The sequence below is a fragment of the Serinus canaria genome, chromosome 2 (assembly GCF_022539315.1).
Source record: "Serinus canaria isolate serCan28SL12 chromosome 2, serCan2020, whole genome shotgun sequence".
Lineage (NCBI taxonomy): Eukaryota > Metazoa > Chordata > Aves > Passeriformes > Fringillidae > Serinus > Serinus canaria.
This window is the reverse complement of record NC_066315.1, coordinates 140499265-140524905: the sequence shown is the minus strand read 5'-3', so window position 1 is coordinate 140524905 and position 25641 is coordinate 140499265. Positions and strand designations below refer to the sequence as shown.

At 41.5% G+C, this 25641-nt stretch overlaps 1 protein-coding gene across 1 annotated transcript; it reads right to left on the bottom strand.

Moving 5' to 3' along the window:
- Window positions 1-9087: 9087 nt before the first annotated feature.
- Window positions 9088-25407, bottom strand: SQLE (squalene epoxidase). Its single transcript, XM_009088111.4, has 11 exons — window positions 24732-25407; window positions 22411-22663; window positions 21941-22121; window positions 19278-19374; window positions 16021-16134; window positions 15045-15216; window positions 14157-14252; window positions 13448-13590; window positions 12224-12320; window positions 11699-11786; window positions 9088-10928 (listed from the first exon to the last, which is right to left on the bottom strand). The coding sequence occupies exons 1-11, from the start codon at window positions 25023-25025 to the stop codon at window positions 10736-10738; spliced, it is 1728 nt and encodes a 575-aa protein (XP_009086359.1). The 5' UTR covers window positions 25026-25407; the 3' UTR covers window positions 9088-10735.
- Window positions 25408-25641: the final 234 nt, after the last annotated feature.

The window sequence follows — 25641 nt, the reverse complement described above, 5'->3', positions numbered from 1 at the left end:
CTTTGTTCTCTTCTTTTTCTAGTTAATTGCCTAGGTGAAACTTTTTAGCTTCTATCCAATTAGCTATCCTTAAGTTTGAAATAAAGTCATTTAAGCCTATGAAGTAATTTTTTTAGCTTATCAAAGAAAGAAACTTTTAAGCTTCTTTCCTTTTTAAAAAACAAAAAATAGTTTTGTCAGTCTGTCAACAAAAAGCACATTCCTATAGACTGCTAATGCAGAAACTTGAGGAGAAATACCTCCCTGTTCCAGGCTTTAATTTATCTGGTTATAAAGATGGCATGTGACAAATACAGTAGCGGACAGGTGAAAGGAAACAGCAAAGTCTGACACTGCAGAAAATTCTTGGGAAGCACAGAACTTGGATTACACACTGTGAGAACAGAAAAAGCATCCTGTTTCTTGGAAAGCCTGCAAAGCCTGAGGAAACTAACCAGCTGTCAGGCTGATGGATTTATTGCAGGCCTGCAGCCGGGTTGTGTGCGAAGGACTGAACAAAAATTCCCACACAAAGTGTACAAGTACTGTCTTAACTCTGCAATAAACAGATTCATTTTGCTCTCAGCTGGTGAGTCTCATTTTCATAAGCTACAGACAGGTGCTGTGTGTAGGCACTGTGTGGTGTAGAGTGATGCTGGGTGATGCTGATGTGATGTGACACATGAAAAAGAGAGCTCTGATTTAATTATCCCAAGCTGGGCTTGCACATAACATCTATGTGCACTGTCTGTTGGCAGATGTCATTTGCAGGAGAAACTGGCCTGTACGGGATAGAAAAGGTAATCACCAAATGCATTATAGAGAGACAGAACAGCTCCATGTATGCCCTGCAGCAACCAGCAAGTGCCCTTTGTGTACAAAGCTGTGCCGGTTTTGGCTGCAGTAGGGGTAATTTTTTTCCCAGTGTTTTGGATTTGTGCTGAACACAAGGTTGATAATATAGAGATGTTTTTGTTATTGCTGATCAGGGCTTTGCACAGAGCCAAGGCCTTTTCTGCTTTTCCTACAGCCAGGCTGGTGAGGAAGCTGGGTGTACAGGGGAAGCTGGGAGGAAACACAGCCAGGACAGGTGACCCAAACTGACCAAAGGGATATTCCAGAACATATGACATCATGCTCAGGATACAAGGTGGGGGGAAGAAAGAAGAAGGAGGGGATGTTTGGACTGATATTGTTTGTTTTCCCAAGTCACTGTTACATGAGATGGGGCACTGCTCTCTTGGAGATGGCTGAACACCTGCCTGCCCATGGTAAACAGTAAATAAATTCTTTGCTTTGCTTTGCTTGTGTGTGTGGCTTTTGCTTTCCCTATTAAGCTGTCTCTATCCCAGCCCATGACTCTTCTGGCTTTTACCCTTCCAATCCTCTCCCTGATGTCACTGGTGGCGGAGCGAGTGAGCAGCTGCCTGGGGCTTGGCTGGGGTTAAACCACAACAATAGGAAACTGTAGTAAGTGAACACCCAGTTTCCACCCCCCGTAAATACCTGTGGTTGCCCAGTTACTGTATGGCCAAACCCAAGCCACAGTGGTGCCACTTTAGAGCTCACCTTTGGCACAGAAAAACTCGAGTACTGGATCTGATTCCTGCCTGGTGATGTCAGTAGAGATGGAGACCTTGGAGCAGAAAGCTATATAGGCAGCATTTGTCAGGAAAGTTTTCTAGTATCAGAAAAGACACCAGAGAGCACAAGTGACTGCCAGCATCCCAAGAAAGCCTGTTGCAAAAGTTTTTCTCGCTTCCTGTTGATTCCAAGCTGAATAAAGAAAACTTGCCTAGAAAAAGCAGTGTAAGGCTCGAGGTTAACAGAATCACTTATTAAGGGCTCAAGAGCAGATGGAGGCAGGGGCTCTCACCTACAGAAGGTTTCCTATAGGTGACCCTATGTCATCTCAAATCTTGATGGATTTATGTTTCTGCAACAGGTTATGCATCAAGATGGGATCCTCATCACCAAAATACATTTCAATCCACATTTTAAAAAGCAAAGCAAAAATTAGCCGAAATCTGTGCACACCCACCACATTCCCAAAATAGCAACCAATTTCTTGTTACCAATGACCTCCTCTGCAAGAGTTTCCTCCAGCAGACACAAGAGCAAAGCACTGTTCTGGCATAGGAAATGCAGAGGCAGCAGGTAGATCCAGTCACAAGGAAGGTGGTAAAGCTTTGTAACTTAAAACCTTCATAGCAGGGTTTAATTTATGTTGAAATATAGGTGAGAGGTACATTTATGCCATACATAAAAAGTTTATGAACCAGTGCTCAGCACTGTGCCCAGGAGCCCCACATCTACCTTTGGGTCCAGGATCTTTATTCACATCTGCATAAAACATGTCAGGACCCATCCTGTGGTGCAGCATGGTCCACACCCAAAATACAGCAGTCTGGTTCACCCAGTGCTGGCAATGATCCCTCCTCCAGGCCATTCCCCTTTCCCTGAAGTCATACCCAGGAGGAGCCTGTGCCAAGGCCCTCATAGGCTGAGCACCATCAGTGAGGGGCAGGGGCAACCATTTTCTTTGGGTGTCTCCCAGTGCAGGTGAAGCCTTAAGGCTAACAAGCCACAGCAGCTCCCCTCTGCAAGCTTCCCCTGCCTGTCCTGCCCTTAAAGAATCCAGCCTCACAGCCCAGAAGCACCCATGAGGTCAAACTCACACCACCAGTGCTGCCATTAGTGTACCCACACCAGTTAGAAGTCAATGCTTGCAGGTACAATTCTCTATACTTTTACTAGGCAAGACAAATTTTCAGGACCATATAAGTATCAGCCCCTACATCAGTGCTATCAGAAACCACACCAGGGAAGAGTATTAAGATGCCCATGCCTGAATGAAGCATGTGAATCTGCACCTGAAGGACACCAACTTCATCACCTGAAAAAGTGGTAGTTGCGTAAGAATGGCTCAGAGGTAAACAAGGTGTTGAGCCAAAGAAAACTTGCATGTTCCTATGAAAAAACAAATTAGCTACTCTAATAGCATAGGTGGAACCATCTAAAATTAGATGAGTATTCAACACACCCCACTGGGTGCCTCTCAAGAGCTGCTGACTCCCCATGTTCCTATTGCCTTAACATTAACAAGTATTTCAGCATTTGACCCATGGTTCTGCAGTTTGTCATTGCTGGATTGGTAACCTGTGCTTGAAGAAGGTTTTAAGCTCTAAAACCTGGATGCAATACCAGAAGTCCCTTCTTCCACGTCCCTTCACTATCTCTACCTTCTGAAAATACCAGCAAAGACCAAACATTTCACTCTGCAGCTTCTCTTGACTCTGCCTGAAGCTCCTGCTCTGCCGTACACCACTCAGTGTGAAGGCCTATTTCAAGCAAAATTGTCATGTGCTTGCTTTAGCCCTTCCCTAACAATTTCCAACATCCTGTTTATCTTCTTATCTGGTGCTGCCAACTGGGTGGAAGCATGGAGTCATGGTGATTCCAGGAAACTCTCAGTTGGGTTCCACCATCACCACTGGTATTGGACAGCAGCACAAACAACACCTGTGTGACCAGGTGGATGATTTGCTCAGCCTGGTGGCACAGCTAAAGAGAGGAAGCAGGATGGTCAAGGAGCATCAGGGAGTCTGAGAAGGAGACAGACTAGTAGAACCTGCCTCCCTGAGACAGGACAACCACCAGAAAAAAAATATGATCAAGAGTCTCCTGTATCTTCCCCCCATCAGGCAGAAAACAGTAGCTCCAAAGAAAGGAGTAAATGGATAAAAAGTCCTTACTTGGACAGCAGATGAAATCCCTCCCTGTCCACCTCACTCTCCCAGGTGGCTCTGTACAGTATGTTCGAGGCTCTGGAGGTGGAATGCCAGTCAACTTGTGATGAGGGTGAAGGTCCAGCTACACCAGAGGTATTGGCAGAGTCAGAAAGGCCTAAACAGAACATCACAGCCACCTCTATGAGGAAGAAAAGTTGGGTTGTAGTTGTAGGTGATTCCTTTCTAAGGGGAACAGAGGGTCTAATATGCTGGATAAATGCTCCTCTTAGGAAAGTCTGATGCCTCCCTGGGGTCCAGGTTCAGGACAACTCCAGGAAACTTCCTAGCCTGACACAGCTCTATTACCCATTACTGGTCTTCTATGTGGGTGGCAGTGAAGCCACAACATCCCAATCCAAGGTCATCCAAAGACACTTTAGCGCCTTGCTTGGCTGGTGAGGGAATGTGGAGCACATAATTTTTTTCCTTATCCTTCCAGTTGCTGGCAAAAACAAGAAGTAAGAAACAGATGGACCCAGTCTAATTAATGGCTCTGTGGCTGGTGCCAGAATTTTGGTTCCTTTGACAATGGGATGGGCTACACGGCACCAGGCTTGCTGCCATCAGGTGAGATTCACCTTTCTCAAAAGGAGAAGGGGTTCTTCACTCAGGAGCCAGGGGGGCTCATTGATAGAGCTTTAAACTAGACATGCCAGGGAAGAGGGATAATATCAGGCTTGCCTGTGACAAGCTGTGGGAGGACACACCAAGGTTAAAGGGACAGAGTGCTAGTGAGGGCCCTCAGACAAGTGGCTCTAGAAGTGTTGTCCACATTGGAGAACACTGTAAATCTTACAGAGATGAGCCAGGGACACCTGGGATAATAGAAGCAACCAGGGAAACACCAGTGAAATACCTCAAAGGAATTAAGGGGTGCCCCTCTAAGAAGGTGACAAAGCTGACAGCAAGCTGTAAGCAGTGCAGGAGAATCCTGGAATTCTCCTGAAGAAGGGAAACTTCTTCAGCCAGGTAATAGCCAGACCTGCCAGAGGGGATACAATGCTGGACCTGATGGCCATGAATGCACTGAGCTAATCTGGGACACCAGATTGGAGGCAGCCTGGGCTGCAGTGATCATGCAGTGGTGGAGTTCACACTCCTGAGGAATATGGGTCAGGCAAAGAGTAAAATCTGGACTCTGAATTTTAGGACAATAGGACCCCATGGAAACTGCCCTCTGGAGCAAGGCACCAGAACAAAGCTGGCAGATTTTTAAGGATCTTTCCATAGAGTGTGAGAGCTCTTAATCCCCAGGAGCAAGAAATCAGACAAGGAGGGCAAGAGACTGGTGTGGCTGAGTAGGGACTCGCTGGTCAAACTACAGGGCAAGAAGCAAATGAACAGACAGTGGAAACAAGGACAGGTAACGTGGGGATAGTATTGGCATGAGGTTTGGTTGTGTAGGCACAGGGTGAGGAAGGCCAAGGCACAGCTGGAACTGAACCCGGCAAGACTCAAAGAATAACAAGGACACTTACAGGTTTGTTAACCAGAAAAGGAGGGTCAAAGAAAGAAGCAAGGCCATTAAGCTGGTAACAAGGGATGAGGAGAAGGATGAGGTACTAAATAAGTTTTGCCTCAGTCTTCAGTGGAAAACACTCTTCCATGCCTCTCAAGTGGATGGACAGCAGGATGGAAACTGAGGGAACAAAGTGATTCCCACTATAAGAAAAGATCAGGTTTGTGAGGAACTTGAGGAGCCTGAAAATCAGAAGTCTATGGGACCCAACAAGATACCTGCCAGAGTCCAGAGGGAATTAGCTGATGTAGTTGCCACTGTCCATGATATTCAAAAAGTCATGGCAGTCAGATCCATACAACTGGAAAAGGGGAAATGTACCTGTCTTTAAAAAGGGTAAAAAAGAGGACCCTGGGAACTACTGACCTGTCAGCCTGGGAATACCATGGAGCAGATCCTCCTAGAAGCTGTGCTAAAGCACGTGGAGAACAGGAAGGTGATTAAGGACAGCCAGAACAGCTTCACCAAGGACAAGTCCTGACTGACCAACGCCGTGGCTTTCTGTAGTGGGGTGCATTCATCAGTGGACAAAGGAAGGACTACAGATGTCAGCTCTCTGGACTTCTGTAAGGCCTTTGAAAAGGTCCCCCACTACATCCTTTTTAAATTGGAGAGATATGGATTTGGTGGGTGGACAGTTGTGTGAATAAGGAATTAGTGAAATGGTCACATCCAGAGGGTAGTGGTAAATGGCTCAATGTCCAGGCAGAGATAGTGATGAATGGAGTCTCTCAGGGGTCTGTATTGGCACCAATACTGTTCAATATCTTTATCAATGACACAGACACTGGAATTGAGTGCAACCTCTACAAGTTTGCAGATGAAACCAAGCTGGGTGGTGCAGTTGACACACCTGAGGGAGAGGTTCCCATCCAGAGGGACCTTGACAGACTTGAGGACTGGGCCCATGGAAACTTCATGAGGTTCAACAAGGCCAAATGCAAGGTCCTGCATACGTATTGAGGAAACTCCCAGTACTTATAAAGGCTGGGCAACAAATGGCTCGAGAGCAGCCCTGCCAAGAAGGACTTGGGGGTGCTGGTAGATGGGAGTCTGGCCATGACCTAACAGTGTGCACTCACAGCCAGAAAGCCAATTGTATCCTGGGTTGCATCAAAAGCAGCAGGGCCAGCAGGGCAATGGAGGTGATTGTCCCCCTCTGCTCTGCTCTTGAGAGACTGTCCCTGGAGAACTGCATCCAGCTCTGGAAGGACAACACAGACCTGTCAAAGCAGGGCCAGAGGAGGGCCTGGCCTGGAACATGATTAGAGAGTGTAGTCAGTCTCCAATAAGAACAGGCTAAGAAAGTTATTCAGCCTGGAAAAAAGGCTCCAGGGAGACCTTATTGAGGCCTTCCAGTACTTGACTGTCTTCTAGAAGAGGGATGGGAACAAACTCTTCAGCAGAACCTGTTGTAATAGGACAAGGGACAATGGTTTTAAACTGAAAAAGGGCTGATTTATACTAGCAATAGGAAGACATTTTTACAATGAGGATGTTAAGACACTTAAACAGGTTGCCCACAGAGATAGAGGGTAGACATCCAACCCTGCAAACTTTCAGAATCTGGCTTGACAGAGCTCTGGGCAACCTCATCTAGCTGAAAATGTCCTTGCTCATTGCAGTGGCACTGGAGTAGATGAGATTTAAACATCCCTTTCAAAACAAATTATTCTATGGTCAGGATTCTTTTTACTATTTACATTACTTTGCTTATATTAGCAGTGGATTTCAGCTACCATTAAAAATACCCTGCAAGCTTTTATTGTCAGTACCTTGAGTAATTTCATCTCAGCAAGCTTAGTCATGCCTCTGTTCACTCTGCACAGCACAGGAGCTGGTGCAGCTCTTTGGAGCTTCACAGGGAACTGTTTAGGAACTGCTGACACTATTTTCCATGTAGTACTGTGTCATGCTGAAAAAGCCAGAATTTCAGGATGAATAATTTATCAACTGCCCATATTTATTCTGGATTGAATGGATTTCACTTTTTCCAGAATACACAAGCTGGTTTCAAAGAGCAGTATGTACAAGGACTATGAGCCAACAGTAAATTAATACCCTACTGACACAAAACAACCCATAAGCACCAACAGTATTGCAGCAAAGACCAACACACAGAGATGGTTGGTGGAGATGTGAGCAGCATTTGAAGTAGCAAAGGTCACAGTTTACACATGGAAAGCCAGTGCAGGCAGCATGCTCCACACACCTTCCCCACCTATCCCCGAATCCTGTGTCCAGTCTCAGGCCCCTCACTACAAGAAGGACACTGAGGTGCTGGAGTGGGCACAGGGACAGCAATAGAGCTGGGAAAGGGCTGCAGGACAAATATTGTGAGGAGGTTCTGAGAGAGCAGGGGGTGTTTAGCCTGGAGAAAAGGAGGCTCAAGAGGGACCTTATCACTCTCTACAACTGCCTGAAAGGAGGTTGTAGCTAGGTCAGGGCCTGTCTCCTCTCCCAAGCAATCAGTGACAGAAAAGAGGAAATGGCTTCAGGCTGTGCCAGGTGCAGTTCATGTTGTGCATCAGGAAGAGTTTCTTCACTGGAAGGGTGGTTATGCACTAGAATGGGCTGCTCAGGCAAGAGTGGACTCACCACCCATGTTCAAAAAAACAACTGGACATGGAATTTAGTGCTATGGTTTAGTTGACATAGTAGTGTTCAGTCAAAGCTTGGACTTGATTTTGGCAGTCTATTCCAAAGTTAAAGACTCTATGATTCCATTACACTATCAGTCTCCTCTTTGCACTACAAGTTTTCATAGTCCTGCACCATGTGAACATCTACAAACCCAGCAGTATGTAGCTACTTCTCTTCCTTCCTCTACACTTTCTAGCAGCTACAGTTGCACCAGTCCTGGAAGAGAGGGATAACCATGCCCCACAACTCCTATCTCCTTGTGCCCACAACACCTACCTAACGGTACATCATTGCCTTAAATGTTGCAGTGTAGAAATCCTTTGTCTCTTTTCTAACATCTTCAGAGTTAGAAAACAGACAACACACAAGTTGCATCAAATATGCCTGCATTCTGCTCCTCTCAAATTCTGAATCGTGCCTGTGACAAAACCTTCCTTACATGCTGCTTTGTCCCATATAGGTGTAGAGAATGAAAATCAGGACTCTTAGAGCATCTGCTGCATGCTGTGGCTTAGCACTAGGTGCTCTTGGATTCCATTTTTGGCTGTTTTACCTAAGGACATTACTCACTCACTGCCAGCTTTACTCTTCTTAGTCTCATCTGACTCAAGAACTGCTTTTCTCATGACTTCACCACCACCACCACCCAACATCCCTCTGCATCCGTGAGAAAATAACTGCAGTCAGGGACCACAGAACACAGCTTCAAATTCTGCCCTGCAGCTCTTCTCTGGGGCAGAGCTGGTGGGCCACCACCAGCTGGAGTAGGCACCCAGCCCATGTACTAAAGACCAGCTCATCAGCAATCTCAGCCAGAAGCCCCATCCTGTGTTGCTCTGTGTGCTCTGTGTCCCAACAATCCCACCCTGTCTGATAATTCAAAGTAAGCCTTTCCTCTTGCCCTGAGGACAAGGCACACAGCCATTTCATGGTTGTATTTTCAGGTTGATCCTTCTTACACACACACACACACACACACACACGTCTCTCCCCCAGCAACTTCCAATAAGTGATTGCTACCCTGATCAAGACACTTAACCAGGCACTGAATTCAGGACAAGAAAGGAAAAAGTCCTTACATATATATGTAAATTTAGGCAGATAAATTAGAATTTAACAAAACTCTTTAACCAGAGACACACAACAAAAATAATCTACAGATATAATAACTTTTTATTTACGTAAGCTGAGGATGTGTATTTGGCTCAGGACTTTTTATCCATGATTTTAAAGAGACTGACTGAAAATAATATAAAAAAATAAAAAATGTAAAATTAATCAATATTTTCAAAATTGTCACAGATTTTGAAAACACTTGTATAAATCTTGCAAACTTTGTGTACCCTTAAAGGGGCATAATTTAGTTACCATATATTTGAAAATATTAGTACTTTACCCGAAAGTTTCAACATAGACATATTCATGATGAGTGTCATTTCAAGAGGGTATCAAAAGTGATCATGGTTAGAAAAATATACATACTTTTGCTTCTGGAAAACAAAAGGTCGTTTGAAATATCCATCAAATGAAATACTAAATAAAGTCTCTCCACAGATTTTTTTTCACAGTCCAAGATAAAATGGATGTTTATACACAGCTTATGCAATCTGTCATTTTCAAGGTAGAGTCACAGTTTCACCAGTACAGAAGAATAAAAACCTGTTACTACTCTCCAGACTGCTGGCTGCACCCACATGTGATTGTTTAGGCAAGCCAAAAGAGCAGAGCCATACAGTGATATCCAAACAAATCATAAGAAAGGTAGAGAAAATGCAGATGCACAAGAGCAAAGGAAATCACACTGGTAACATTGAGAGGAATAGTGACCAATAGGAATAGACATGAACTCTTTAGTAGCATGCAGTAATTCCTACAGGAAAAATAATCCCACCACACTCCAAGTATTAAAAGGACACTTTCATGGTGCTTTTCATTAATTTTCATAAGTAATATTAAAGATTACTGTCTACTGGAAATAGCCTGGACTTAATTTGTTTCAGTGGATACAGTTTGTTGCTGTGCTTCAATTCATGGCAGTGTTAAAGTTCAGTTGCACACACACCAAGGAGAACAACCCCAAACTTTCAAGGTTTTGAAAGGAAATAAAAAGAAAATTTCAAAAACATGTGCTTTCACTACCTGAGTGCATTGCAGTAGCCAACAAATCAAAGATTTGGTTATTACTTGTTAAAATGAATTCTGGTGTAAAGAAGGAATTCACAAGAGCAACATGGCACTTGCAACAGTAACTGAAATTAAACGTATAGTGACACATCAAGATCTGACATCCTTTACAGTGTCCTTTTAAGCGTCAACAGACCAGTATCTTAGCTGCAACTGAAACAGAACAGATGCAAATCCTAATGAAATAACCAAATTGAGAACGCTACGCTATTTCACAGTAATAAAGTCTATGGAACTACTGAACAGAAAAAAGCATGAAGGATAATAGCAGCATATGGTTTACAATTTTCACTTCTCAGTTTATTAATATTAGTGGTGCACTCAGCAATGCATAAAGCAAGGAAAGAAATTCTGTCAAAACTGGCAATTATCTACCACGTCAACACTTAATTATGGTCCTTGTAGCAGCTAAATCCTTTTTGAACTTAAATTGCAAAGAAAAGAATATTTACATATAATGTATATGTATATAACCACAAAACCAAAATTAAGTTAAAACCTTATCAAGGAAATTGCATTTTGAGGAGAACATGATACAATATTAAATAATACATGTCCAAAGATTTTGAAGGCATTGTGATTTTCATGCTTTCTTCCTCCAGTCATTTTACCCTGGATTTTAATAGACTAAATACTTCATTTCAGAGTAAATAAGTGGAAATATTATAGAACAGCTCCGGTAAAGAATAGCTCCACTACTGAAAATTGCTCGAGGTGTGGTGATCCAGGACTCTGACTTAAAGCAAAAATAAACAGCATACAAGGCCACAGCAAAGAAGTGGCCAATCAGTACCATTGGTTTGGGAGACAACCTGCATTAAAAATAAACAGATACAACCAGTAAATAAACAGCATCAGAAAGAACTGAAAAATTTCCATTTTTCAAATACAGATCTCCACTCAAGATCACAGACCCCCTTCTGATTTAGGCAGATCTGGTCCTGCCAACTCAACTGAAAAATACAAACTTGGTTCTCTTGGGCTGCTCCACACTCTGCATTCCTTTCTACAGCACAGCCAATGTACACCGCTGCTTTCTCATCATTTCTAGTACTCTTTGTCTACCTCTTACTCTTTGTCTTCCCCCAGAGGAATATGTTAAACAGGTTTTTCAGTTTTATCTCTCAGTCCAAAAGGAGAGAAATATAAAAGCACACATTCTCCTATGTTCAGAGTAGAATGCAATTACTGTGCATTCAAAGTTTCTGAGGGGTCACTCAAACACCTTCCTAGCTAGAGATTTCCCTGTTCCTTACAGCTTTTTATGGGAGGCCTCACCCAACACTACTCTCAGTTTATCAAGTAAGAAACATCTCCACCAGCTCCTCTGGACCTCCCTACCTTATTCAAATTCCTGTGCCATCTACACTAGGGGCCACCAGCTTTTAATGCAGGAAAAAAAGGAGAAAAATAAAAAAGAACCAGCACTTAAAGACACAATTTCCAATAAAGCTTCAACCTTCAGTATAATTTTAAAACCTAGGCTCAGGTGGGCTATCCTCCCTGTGCTGAGCAGCCTGATGGGGAGCAAAGCAGATCTCTCAGGGGCTCACAATAACCACTGCCAGCACAGTGAACTTACACTGAGAGCAATCCAACAGGACCTGCGACACATTCTCCTCCAAGTCTGAAGTAATGGAAACAGGCTTTCTTTAGTTGATGCAAGGAATCTACAAAATTAATTAAAATTAATAAAATAAATATAATCAACAGATACTGAAACATTTTTCTGCATGCACAGTACTGATATTAAACCCAGGACTTTGCTAGCTGTTGTTCTGGATATTAGGCTGCTTTTATTTATACAAAGTGTAGTCTTACAGAATATCTACATATTTTTGTATTAACTGACTACTGTTTTCTTTGGAGTTTTTCTTTGGTTTGTTATTGAGTCCTAACTCCAGACTTGCCTTCACACTGATAAAACTCTGTCTAAGAAACTAGGCAGAGAACACAAGAAAACTCATTAAAATTCTTTGATCGACATATTTTCAATATACAACAATGTAGATACATACATATACACACAGACACGGACATCCCCTTCCCCTTCATATTTATTTACCAAGGTATAATTAATCAGAGGTTAACTTTAAGATATATTTACCATCTGTGGCAGCAAAGAGCTCATAAAGTGCCTGGGCAAGAACATTCACTACAAAAGAATGAGATTTTTTTCTTGACCAGTAAAATGTTCTTTTAGCCTGAAAAAAAATAAGAAAAAGAAATCTTTCTGTCAGTAAATACATAGGAACATTCAAAAGATTCCCAAAGAGGTGAAGCGGCAAGAGTCATGCTCATGGATTCGTAGAAGGGATTTAGTGATATGCTAGATTGATTCCAAGCTACGTCATTAAAGAATTTCAAAAACTTGTTGAACCAGCTATCCAGACTCCCCTTACCTTAAATATAGTGGGGGAAAAGGTAGTTCCAGAACATGTTTCTCATCCTACAGGGGGTGTCTGGGATACAGCTGAAACTTGAAGGATAATGCTCAGCTAGTTCCCTCAACTGACTGGTAATAAATAGGAAATGACCAAGTCTCAGGTGATTAGCTGCTATAAAAGTGTCTGCATGTGGTAAGACAAGTTCAGGTAAGTCCTGAACTGTCCTGGCATTCAGGGCTCCTCTAAGTGCTTCTCAATTTTCATATACACTTTTGCAATCATCTACTTGTAGTCTACAATTATACTACCTGTAATGTAGCCAGGACAAAATGCCTAGCCCTGTTAAAAACAGTAAACAAATAAATAAATCTTATTATCTACTCATCAGAATTTTGGGACTAAGTATCACAGAAAAAATAAACCTTGCATGAACACTGATGGAGCAGGTCCTGGGAAAGAAGGATCTCTTCTAATTTACTACTCAGATTAATGCAGCAGGCAAGAGGCCAGTGGAGGCTGAGATGTCTCCTGAAAGACCAGGTACACAAGCTCATAACTGTCCAAGTTCCACTCACACAAGTGTAATGGTTCAAACCCACCACATTTAGAAACAATCTGGTTAAAAATGCCCTATTAAAACAGGAATATCAGGTTATCCCAACAAAGCATCCTGACTAGACACACCAGGAGGCACACCAGCCTCCTTAAGTAAAACACAGCAGGTCAGTGTGCAAAGTCTTGAAATTGCCTCTTGCCACACAGCACAGCAGTTAAAGACCACAGCTCCACTGGTGAATGCCTGATATCTGATTATCCTAGCCAAAGCTTTGAAAACTGCTGGGCCTCACCAAGAACTTACTTGTCCCTGAGTTGCATAAAACTTAGAAGTGTGTCACTGAATCGCAGCAGAAGCTGTCTAAAATAAGTCCAAGATAAAGGATCACCTTAAGAATATCAGCATCTTCATAAAGGTCTGGGATATCCTGGAGCAAACTTCTCCATATTTTAACATCATTTAAAATAACACTCATTCCTCCACCTGTTAGAGGGTGTCTTATATTATATGCATCTCCCAAAAGAAGAACACCTAGGTAGAAGAGAAAAAACAATAGGATACTGCACAACCCTTAGGGAATCTTAAAATTCAAATCCTCTATTAAAAAAAAATAAAAATCATCGAACTTATTAAGAATTCATTCCCACCAAAAAATAACATGTATAACAACTAGAAAATAAAAACCAAAACCCACAAAGTATGTCTTTAAATTAAAAGGCTTAAAACAGCTTTAAGATAATCAAGGTCAGTATTTTTTCCCTATAGGTATGACTGTTCATATGTCAAAGAACACATTTTTTAAATTAATTTCTTTAATTTTTTACCATTTTTTCTTAGAAAGGCCACACTTGTATACGCTTGAGCAACTGAGTAAATTAAACTTACAGATAAAGCAGGCATTGACTTAACATCTGGTGTCAATATAAACATTCCAGTTAAATTTTGCCCAAGGTACACATTTTCAAAATATTATTTTTTATAGAAGGTTTATGAGACAATTATATTGAACAACAAATATACATCCAAGGCAACAAAGTCCTATGCCCCAGAGGATGCTTATAATGCCTTTTTTCTTCCTTTTATTTCACAATACCCACCTTTCTTGTTTACAGCTGAGGGAGGCAAGAAGCTGGCTGGCATAGTCCTTAAACGATCATTCTGAACTGCTATTAAGAATGGTTCCTTTAAATGATCTGCAACAACCAAATATTTTAGTTACAGTAGTTAGAGAAAGACACAAATAATTTGTACACAATTCATTTTAATCCCTTTGAGATATCATAGAGTCACAGAATGGTGTGGGTTGGAATGGGACCTTGAAGATCATGCAGTACCAACTCCCCTGCCACGGGCAGAGACACTTCCCCTAGACCAGACTGCTCAGAGCCCCATCAAACCTGTCCTTGAACATCTCCAGGGATGTGGCAACCAAAACCTCCCCAAGGAACCTGTTTTAGTGCCTCACCACCCTCACAATAAATAATTTGTTCCTAATATCTAATCTAAACCTACTCTCTATCTGAACTCATTCCCCCTTGTCCTGGTGCCCATGTCAATAGCTCTGCCCCATCTTTCTTGTAGATTCCCTTCATGCACTGGAAGGCCACAATTAGGTTTCCCCAAAGCCTTCTCTTTTCCAGACTGAACAAAGACCACACTCTGAACCTCTCCTCATAGGAGGGGCCCTCCATCCCTCTGGTCAACTTGGTGGCCTCTTCTGGACTCATTGCAACAAGTCAGTGTCCTTCCTGTGCTGGGGACACTGGAGTTTTATACAGTCCTGAATTGCTGACCTCACAGATGTGAGCTGAACAAACTTCTGTGTGTTGTGTGGAACCAAAGAAGGGTAAATGGCTCCTGAAACCGTGACTGTGCACATGGAAAAAGCCACACAGTTCTATTAATTCAATGAAATGTGTCTCTTTTTTCTTTTTTTTTTGACATATTTAAATGTGACAATTCTTGAGAAGTCTTTCCAGACTTACCAGGTAGTTGTGGATGAATAGTCTCAATCATGTACTCTTTTAAATTTTTTGGCATTTCCCCTCGAATATCAACAAGGACCCGAGTTTCAGTTGAAGAAATCTTATAGATTAGCACTGGACTCGTTTTAGCTAAAACAAGTTCAGCATAATTAGCTTTAAACTGTGATGCATCCTTAAAAAGAAAATAAGGGGGAGAAAGATTGAGACTGATTAATGAAAGGGTATTGAACATCAGACATACAAAATAATTTTCTAAAACACTTTAAAATACAATACTCTATCATATTAAGCTTGTGTTATTATTCTCTTAAATGAAGAACTGTTTTCAAAAGAAAGTTCTGAATTTCAGTGTAGCAACAATTCTTTGGCCAATACATTTTAATATTTACTACAATCACTAACATCCATTTCAATTGAATGCTTCACCAAGATTTAATATATGCCATTAAAAACTTGTAACATAATCAATGTAGTAGTTTTCAGTAAGATACTTTTGTTTTCATAAGAAAGTGGTGGGAGGGAAAGAAATTCACTGTCTAAATATAACTACTTGGAGACACCAACTGAAAAAGAATCACAGGGCCTTATCTAATGAGGTCTTATAGGAGATTCCAAAAGTAGACAAACTTGGGCAGTGCTAACGGGATTAGAGACCCAAAAAGTACTGGAATTCCTACCAGTCAGTGTTCCCAATCTAGTGAAAATTCTGTTAGCTTCAGTTCGTTCTCCCTTAATTATTTTTGCAGTTAATGCATCAGTTAATGCAGGAGACACAGAGTGAAAGAACCAGACAGGATTTCTACCTGGACTCACCAACCACCCAGCTACCAACCCAGATTCCCAGTCCAAAACCAGGACACCACCTTCTCTCTTGAAGTTTGTAAGTCCTGAAGGCAAGTATGTTCATAGGGGTTACAAGGTACCTCACCTTCAGCAACAGCATAGTGGTTTATATAGTATTATACTTAAAAGTTACCTTCAAAATGCAACCAACAAAATGGGAGGAAACAGTAACTTTGCTGGATATCAAGTTTTTCCTGAATTTGGAGAAAAGTCCATCAGCTACAACTGTAAGTGGGGCATGAAGTTCCTGCAGCAGAAATTAAAAATAAAGATAAGACACCACCAATTTTGCTACAGAACAATGAGAAGCAATTCCCAACAAAGGTATTAAGAAATACTGCAGGGTTTGCCTTCCTTGTATTCATACTTATCTATTTGCTACACAAGCTGATCTAACAAATAGCTTTTTTAGAAAACACAGCTAGGGGAACTGTGTAGAAACTTGGATTGAAAAATACAACAAAGAGGAGTATTTGCTCCCTTCAGGCTGTAATGCTCAGAAAAAAGAAAGAAGAAGAAAAAAGAAAACAAAAAAGAATTTCAAATTAAAGAACTATATATAAGCAGCTATAAAAAACCAAAAACCAGAGTGTAACAAACTGACAAGCTGTAAGCACATAGGCTCTTCTTTAAAAGACCACACAGGGAGCTGTGAGCAGTTCCAAATTTACTTAGGAACGAGAAAAATAGTGTATATATGTGTATATATATATATATATATATATATATATATATATATATATATATATATATATATATATATATAGGGACAAAATACATATCTGAGTAAACTGATCAGGTTCAGCTGAAGATCTGTACAAATTTTTAATGTTTAACACATACATTCTTCTCAAACATAAGCAAATAATTCCAGTTACTAAAATGTAGTTTTATGTCTTTTATTGTCATATAACAACATTATTATACTAGGAAGCATCTAAAGGTAGGTGTTTCCCTCTATCTACAGCTTTCTCAGTGTCAATGTGTTCAGTGACTGAACTTCAAATGACAACAGATTTACCATAAGCATTAGTCCTTAACTTTCAGTGATTTCACCTTCTTGGCATAAGCAGTAAAAAGTATTTCTCCTTTTAAGCTTTCAGTTTATAAGTAAGGCAAAAAAAGCACACTGTGTTTCATTAGTACTCCTAGGAAATCTTTTACTATTGTATGGGCAAGTCACTCTGTGAGTGAGTTCCTCTCTGAGCAGTTGCCACCAGCATTGGAGTGAATTAATAAAATCAGAGAATATTCTGGAGCTGGGGGGACTCACAAAGATCTTCAAGTCTGACTCCACTTGGTCACACAAACCTTAACATCTTTTGCTGTGTGAAGGGAAGTTGGACAAAATGAGATGCCAGTAGATGTGAGTAAGGTAAAACATGTTTTATGTGTCTGTGCTTATAGAAGTGACTTCCTGAGTAGAGTTACCTCTACTATGGATTCACTTCTTTCCTACGGATTCCTAGCTCAGATGACTGCAAGCTCTAATTTTTCCTGCAATTAGACCAAAGTCATCTGTCCATATCAGTTTCCTGCTGTCTAATGAGTAGAACACTCATGCTACAATTCTTCCACAGTCAACACAATTAACCTTGAGTCTATTCAGTTGCCTACTTTTGAAAAAATTTCTAAGTTGACCTTTAGCATACTGGCTAATTTGAGCCTCATTTAATAAAAATCTCAGAGGTAATGTGGTGGAGAATGTAGCACGGAAAGAACAGAAAAACACATACAAAACACAGCCTCTTTTCTTCATAAAAGCAGGCTAAGGAATGTAAACAGGCTTGAGTTTGGGGTTTTTATTCAGCCAAGAGCTTCCTAGCTGTAAAAACTCACAGGTAGGGAAACACAGAAATGTTTAATGGAAATTTCTTATTTACTAAATTTCTAAAATCAAAGGAGATCTAAGCCAGCAAATGAAACAGCTCTTTCCAGCCACAGAACTTCAGCATTCAGTGCAACACACGAATTTGTTTATCCCCAGCATATAGACAGGAAACTTAAGGCCTTTAGAACAACATCCAGACTTTCAGGAGATGCAGGCTAGAACACTGATCACCCAGTGTTCAAATAAATCACACTTAAAATTACAACAATTACATCCATAAGTGTGTAAAGCTTAAAAACAGAACTCAAACCAAAATATGCACGTTCTCTTTCTACCCCTCAAACAAAATAAAACAAAAACACCCTTCTATGTTCCTGGATGATAAAGCAAATTGTATTTGGGAAATAAATCCCAACAAACACCCTTCTCCCTGCAAAAAAATCCTCCTTGTCTCCAAACTCCCTGTCTTTCCCATACCCGTGATTCAGTGGCTTACTCTCCTAGAGTGATTTCCTAATACAGTTTCATTCATACTACATGGCAGCTAAGACAGACCAAGGAACAGACTTGGAACTCACTCTTCCTCCAGCTACCTCAAGAGGGGTCAAGGATGTTGTTACTGCTCTGCTCTGTTGCAGCACTTAGCTGTTAAGTGCCTGAAATGGCACTTGCCTAAGGACAGTCTAAAACCAGTTTGCTCCTCTAAGCTTTGGCAAGTACTTTTAAAAGGCTCTCTCCTATTTATTTGGTTCTGTGCCACCAGTCCCATTTCTAAATGACTTAGAGAAGGAAAGATGTCAGAGACCTCTGATCTTAGAGATCAGAGCAGGATCTTCCAGCTACTCAGGAACTTTCTCCATTTAGTAAGGAGGGGAGCACAGCATAGGCAGATTCCCGTCTTTCCCATCAGAGTACATCTACGTAATTTTAGGCAACAAAGGAACTTCAAAGTCTATAAAGAAGATCAAAAATTTGTTTTTTCTGGAGAATACGCAGCATATCCAGAACTCCAGTACAGGAGTTCCACCCAAATGGGTCTCTCCTAAGTCCACACAGTTTCATAGCATTTAGCCAGCAGTTTAGCATTAAAAATATGCCAAAATTCTCTTTCTGTCATCCAAGAAATGACAAGACAGAGCTTTCACTATCAAAAAGTAACTTTTTCATTCTCAGTCCCTCACTAGATGGTGGAAGTATACGTGGAAATGTAGACCACTACACACAGCTGAAGCACAAATCTTAATATATTGTTCTTTCACCAGGAACTCTCAAAAGATTTTAAACTCTAGACATATAAAAAAAAAATGAAACAAATAAGGAACTGAATTCTCCAGAGAAACGGAAACAGAAGCTTCATAAGAAATTATAACAAGAATTCCCATATTCCCAGACTGTATGCACAAGAAAATAATCTCCCTTTATTGAATCTTTGGCTTTCTTGATAACTACATTATTTCTGTACCAGTGCTCTAAAATACAAGCTTTTAAAAAATTATATATATATATAAAGCAACCCTCAATTTTCTCAACAGTTTAACAATGTAACAGAAAGCTCTTACCTTAATGTCTCCAGTTTCTTTGTCCTTGTACTGAACACCCACAACACAGTCATCTTCCTCAAGTAACTGTAACACAGTCCCTTCAATGAACTTTGCACTGAAATGAAACAGAGGGGTTAAAACAGAAGAGGATTAATGATTCCAGCATTTCAAGGCACTAGACATAGAAAGAAAACCAAATTTTCAACAGTGTTGTCTCTGCCAACATGATTTATGTCAAAATGTCAAAAAGTGTTGGCCATAAATTTCACCTTTGGTTTGATAACTGAATATTCTAAAGACCGTACTGTTTATCACAAACATCCTGCCACTTAATAGAGTCCCCAGCTGTGCCCCATGGCCCTGTGAGAGATGCTGAGAGGAGTTTCACACCTAATAATGGTCAGAAATCAGGGAGCTGCCTGAGTCATCCCTGCTAAAAGCTAGGAATCGCTGACAGTGCAGGTGAGAACTAAATCTGAGGAGAACTGAAGAGCAGGATCAGCAGCACTTAAACCCTTAACATGAACAGTAGATAAAAGGCACATAATTCTCAGAGCAGTCCAAATTAACCTAACCTGTTTAGGACATAGATATCTAGTTTGTCACCTCAGGAATTTGGGAGAGAGTTCTGGTTTTTACCTATTTATGCTTTTAGAGTTCTGCTAACATTTATGTTTGAGTGGAGCATCCCCTGCTTCTATCTCCCAACCTATTTTGAGTTCAGGAATTAAATCTCTCTAAACTTATATTCTTTGTTGGTCTGAGCTGTTAGACCTGATCACAGCACTTCAGACTTAGTGGCTCAAAACTGGACACTTTGAATCTCTTGTAAATATTCCATATCCAGATGGAATTCCACAACTTCAGGAACTGAGCTAAAGGTACATGTGAGAATACAACAGCTTGCTTTTTTAGGCTCTTGAAAGAAATACAAGCATCTCAATTAATGTTTTATTTTCCCTGGCATCCAGCACAGACATTTTAGAGCAGCTCATGATTGGCTTAATTTGACAGGAAACAGGCATATTGGCTGTATCAAAATATGAACAGTTATGACCAAGCACTCCACAGAAACCTCATCACCGAGAGACTGCAGCAGCATGCGAGGGATTCAGAGTCCTCCAGATCCTATCAGCTCTAAAGTAACTGAAATGACAGCTATAAAAGAAACTAAGTGCTCACTTTTTGTTCTCATCCACTATAAGTGAGTTTATAATTCTATATAATTAGTTTATTATTATAAACCAATGATGCCCTAGCTCTTTCTGCGGCAAAAATAACTACTTCTCTGAAATACATTCATATTGCCTAGAGCTTATAAAGAGGACATACTAATCAGTAATAATTATCCCCTATATATTCAAAAGTGTAATAAAACCCAAAATCTCCTGGCACTATTAAGAGTTCTTGATCTTCCACTGCACATAAACATGCAGTTTTCTATGCCACAAATTAAATGGCAAGCAAGCATACACAAACATTCAGGAGCGTGTGTAAAATGGGAAAGAATTTCATTCAAGTCACAAACATGATTTTTGAAAGTTTTTGTTTCAAAGACTGTGTACAGCTACTGGAGTTTTTCCCACAAGCTGAGCACTCAGATGCCCAAATTTCATTGAACTTAAAGCCTCAAGAAGGCTTTAGCTTTCAGAGCTAGCTAATGAACACTGTCACCATTAATTTTAACTGTACTACAGAGCTGCTATCTTTAGTGCCACTTTTAGTAATTCATATGATATAACAAATACGAAAGGAGAAAGCAATTTTCCAGCTCAGAATAAAGATGTTAGGTAAAAATATGTCCTTTACAAGGGACATATGGCATTATGATATTCCATGGGGGAAAAATTATTTAGGGGGGAAAAAAGACAATACAAAAAAAATACCACACAGAAAGCAGCACCTAGAATCTATTCTATTTCAACAGAAGTTTACTTCTCATCTCCTTTATAGAAGAAAGGAAACAGTTAGGAGAAAACACCAATTTTTTCTTTTAATTATGAAAAGAAATTGTCTTCAAGATTCGGAAACATACAAATTATTAACTGGAAAGAGCTACTTCCATTTAATGCTCCTTTATAGTTACTTTGGCTTACTTCTTGTTGTCAAAAAAGAAAGCAAAACAACATACAAATGTAAACGCTTGATTTCTATCATCACTGATAACATCAGTGGAAAAGCTACATGCTACTGCCCAGTGCAGGAGGGTTGGACTACCTGACCTTCAAAGGTCATCCCTTCTAACCCAAACCACTCTGTGATCTGACAAATAGTGCCAGATTTGCCACTCATGCCTTGTCAAAAAAATTTCTGTGCACTGCTCACCAAGAAGAGGTCACTACTTCTGGTAAAATGCCAAACCCAAGAATCAGCAGAAGAGAATCAACCTTCAACCGTGAACTGTTCTCTCACACAGATGGGCAAATATCATGCCTAATATTTACAGCCCATACTCCCTTTAAAGACTAAGTTGTCCCAAAGCGTGATATATATATATGATGTATATGTAACTTATGAACTTGTCTACAGAGAGCAGAATGAGTAACTCTAGCTGCTATGTTCTCTCACTCTTGTTCATCACAGCCCTCTGGGCTGGGAAATGGTTAAGGAATCTCATGGAAATGATGGGAATGATGCCTCTGAATCTCTGAATCCCAACTGTACTGTTCACAGTGACTCACTTGGGCTCTGCCATAGCTGCCCTTCGGAGGCCCATGATAAACTGGCCGTGATGAAAAGATCTTCCACTGGCCACGCGTCCGTCTTCAGATGTTGGATAAGGAATCTCAACCTCCAATTTGCTCTCTAGATCATGAATGATGTAACCATTTACTATTTGTGAATCAATACCTTCTACTGTATCTGCAAGATAAAAGCCACAGATGAGTTAAAACAAGTCTTAAAGCAAGCCTAATTATTTATTAAAGGCATTTCTTTACACAGGGTCCAATTTTCTTAAACAAAATAGACATGTTGAAAGAAGAGTATTTTCAAAATAGCAAACTGAAAATAAACAAGTGATTTTAATTCAAATGTTAAGTGCAGATAATGTTTTTCTTAATTTTTCCTGTAGGCATGCTTTTCCTAAATACATTGTTGAGTGTAGCAACTCTTGTGTTACAGATCTATTTACACTTTGAAATGTACCCACCTTCAAGCCCCAAGTCTCGAAGAGCATTGAATCCTCCAGGCTGCAGCAATTCTCCAACTATCCTGTCAGGTTCTTTCAGATCCCTCTCTATCACAGTCACCTTCCTTCCATCTCTTGAAAGCACTGTGGCCAAGGAAGAACCAAGGACACCTGATCCCACAATGATAATTTCTGGATCATATTGGGGTGACAAGGTTGTATTTGGAGTGGTCTCTGTCAGATACACATCTGAGAAGTTCACTTCTCTTTTACCCTTTAGAAAACAAAGCCAAGAAAGTTACACGTGCCAATGGATATTTACCATAACAAGAGGTCTTCTTGTTATGAGCCCTCTTGTCACGTCAAGAGGGCTGACTTTGGAGCAGCTCTACTTTTAGCCAGGGTACGGAGGGTGCATCGGTAGTTGGAAGGCATCTTGCAGTTTAGTTTTGTCCAAAATTGAATGTGTCATACAAAAGCACAACAAGCAGGGAAAAGAAAAACCAACACTGCTGCAAATCAAGACCCTGGCTAAAATCTGCCCTGCTGATCCAAGACAAAGCACAAATAAAACTGCCAGAGACTGAAAGCTGCTATAAAAGGCAGTAAGAAAAGGCTGCCCCATATTCTTGTCCTATAAAGTAAGACTGATACCTTCATGCCACTCTAGCATGGCAGCCTTAGCACTTTTTAATGAAAAAGATATTAGATTTACTGGAAAATGTATTTCTCTGGAAAACACACTCCTTTTAAATGATACTCTTAATTGAACCTACCTAACTAACCAAAGAGCAACTTATGGTAATATTCAGAATGAAAAATGTTGAAGCAGCTGCCTGGGAAATGCTTTCAAGAAATTAAAAGTCATGTAACATCTAAAAATATAAGCAAAATCACCATTAGTCTACATTTAAAGATGTTAAGAATTGACACACATTGGACTGGACACCAGTTAATATAGAAACTGGTATCTTCAATCAGCTCTGTTACAGAACCTCCCCAACAGCACCTAATCACATACACTTCAAAGTGAAAAAAAATTTTAAGGGCAACTCCACTGCAAAGCTGCAAAACATTTCTCCAGCTGGTAAAAGAGAGTTTAATTCAGTCTTTCACAAATGCCTCAGCACTGCAGTGCTGACATTGGTAAAATACAATTGCATCAGTGAAACACACTGACGCCAGAATTTTTAGTGGCCTGGTGTCATGTTTATATCTACAATACAGCAGCAGAGTGCTAAACTCACTATCTGAATTCAAGTAACACAAGAAATTGGTAAAGGCAGGCTTGAAGAAAAAAATAAAATAAAAATAAAAAACCTTTGACTTGCAGCCAAAAGCAGTTTCATGTATTTCTGTGTGAGGGGTCAGCACTCATGTGAAATTGCCCAGAAGTAGACAGGAAAGTAGCCAAATAGTGCTGACCACAGATATACTGGATATCTATGGCCAGTTCATAGTCTTGGATAGCAGGACTCCAGCTAAGCTCCAGGCACAGCTCTCCGCTTGAGCCCTGCATGAGCCTTGCTGAGGAACAAGGGAACAGACTGACTATCTGAGCAGGTCCCACAACTATTGTACAAGAATAGGTCAGCAATCATTTCCCAGTAACTCTATCTGCAGTTGTATAAACAAATGAGTTTCATCTGTAAATTTTAGGAAGCTCATCAGAGAGTTACAGAATGGCAGAGGTTGGAAAGGGTTTCTGGACATCATGGGGTCCAAAGCCCCCGTTCAAGCAGGGTCAGAGCAGACTGGCCTGGGCCCTGTTTCAGATACCTCCAAGGATGGAGACTCTTCCACCTCTCTGGGAACGTTGCAGTGCTTAGTCACCCTGACAGTAAATAGTGCCTCCTAATGCTCAGAGCAAATATGCTCTGCTTCAGACTGTGCTCAGCACCTCTCATCCTCTCACCAGGCATTGATGGAAAAAGCCTTCTTTTCACCCTCCCTTCAGTTATTTACACACAGCCTTCTGCTCTCCCGGCTGGACAGTCACTCAGCCTCTCCTCACAGGAGAGATTCTCCAGTCCTTCATTTCTACAACAGACTGGCAACTGAAGATATTTTTCTGCTACTATGATAATCTTTTACTCCAAATCTTTCTTAAAACATATTTGTTTTGATGCTAGAAAACCCCATGTCTACCACTTAAATGTTTCACTTTTTCTTTTGCCATCCAAAACTGACACAAAGTATGACAAATCAAACATCCAGCACCTAAAGCCAAACCCTGTCCACCCCCTTCTTAGCTCTTTTCCCTCACCAGGGCAGAGGGTCAGCAGCCAGAGGAAGAGCAGCAGGACCTTCCACCTCACGTGCCGCGTCTGAATCCAACTTACCTTTCTGGATTTGGGCTGTTCAACTTGTTGAGACGCCGGCGTGGGTTTGGCCCAGAAGAAGCCAACCAGCGGCAAAGCCGAAAGCACATCAGAGAGCACCCCCAGGTGCGACTTCTGCTTCTGCTGCTGCCGCTGCCTGGGCCCCCTGAAGTGGTACCTGTACGAGAGCACCAAGCCGAGCGAGAAAAACACCAGCACGGAGAGCAGCACCTCCTTATTAGCGTAAGTCATGAGGTCTCCACACTTTTTATACACGTAAATGAAGGAGGCGATACCCAGAAAGGTCCACATCATGAGGGTCACCGATCTCGGTTGTTGCTCCAAAGCTTCGCCGGAGATGGATGCTGCCGAAAATAGGGTTTCGTGGAAGGGATGATAAAATGTATCTATAGAAAAGCGGCGATTTCCTTTTCGCGGGAAGGTGGGGAGATTTCAATGGAAAAACAAGGAGCCCTAGAAGAGGAACAAGCCCCACCTCGCCAGACTGCCACAGGAACCTGGACAGAGGTTTCGAAACCGGAAAAAAAACAATATATAAAACGTCTTCTCAAGAATCCCCTCCCGGACACGCGACGCCGGAGGAGCTGGAGCTCGTCTCACCGCCCCCCGGTCGCCCCTCCGCCGTGCCCAGGCTCGCTCGACGCCGGGACTCTCCCCCGCTGGCGGCGGCGAAGCTGCCGAGCCCTCACGCCCGGGGATGAGGCAGCGGCGCCGCGAGGGGCAGGGGGAGGACGGTGCACGCCCAGGAGGGCGAGGCTGATGCTGTGCTCTACCTGCCCGCACCAGGGCACTCCGCAGCCGCCTCACGGAGAGAAGATGCGGTGCCGCTGCCTCCCTCCTTGACCCGGACCCGGTCCCGGCGCCCGGCGGCGCCTCGCGGCAGGAATGAGGTTGTGGGAGGGAACCAGGG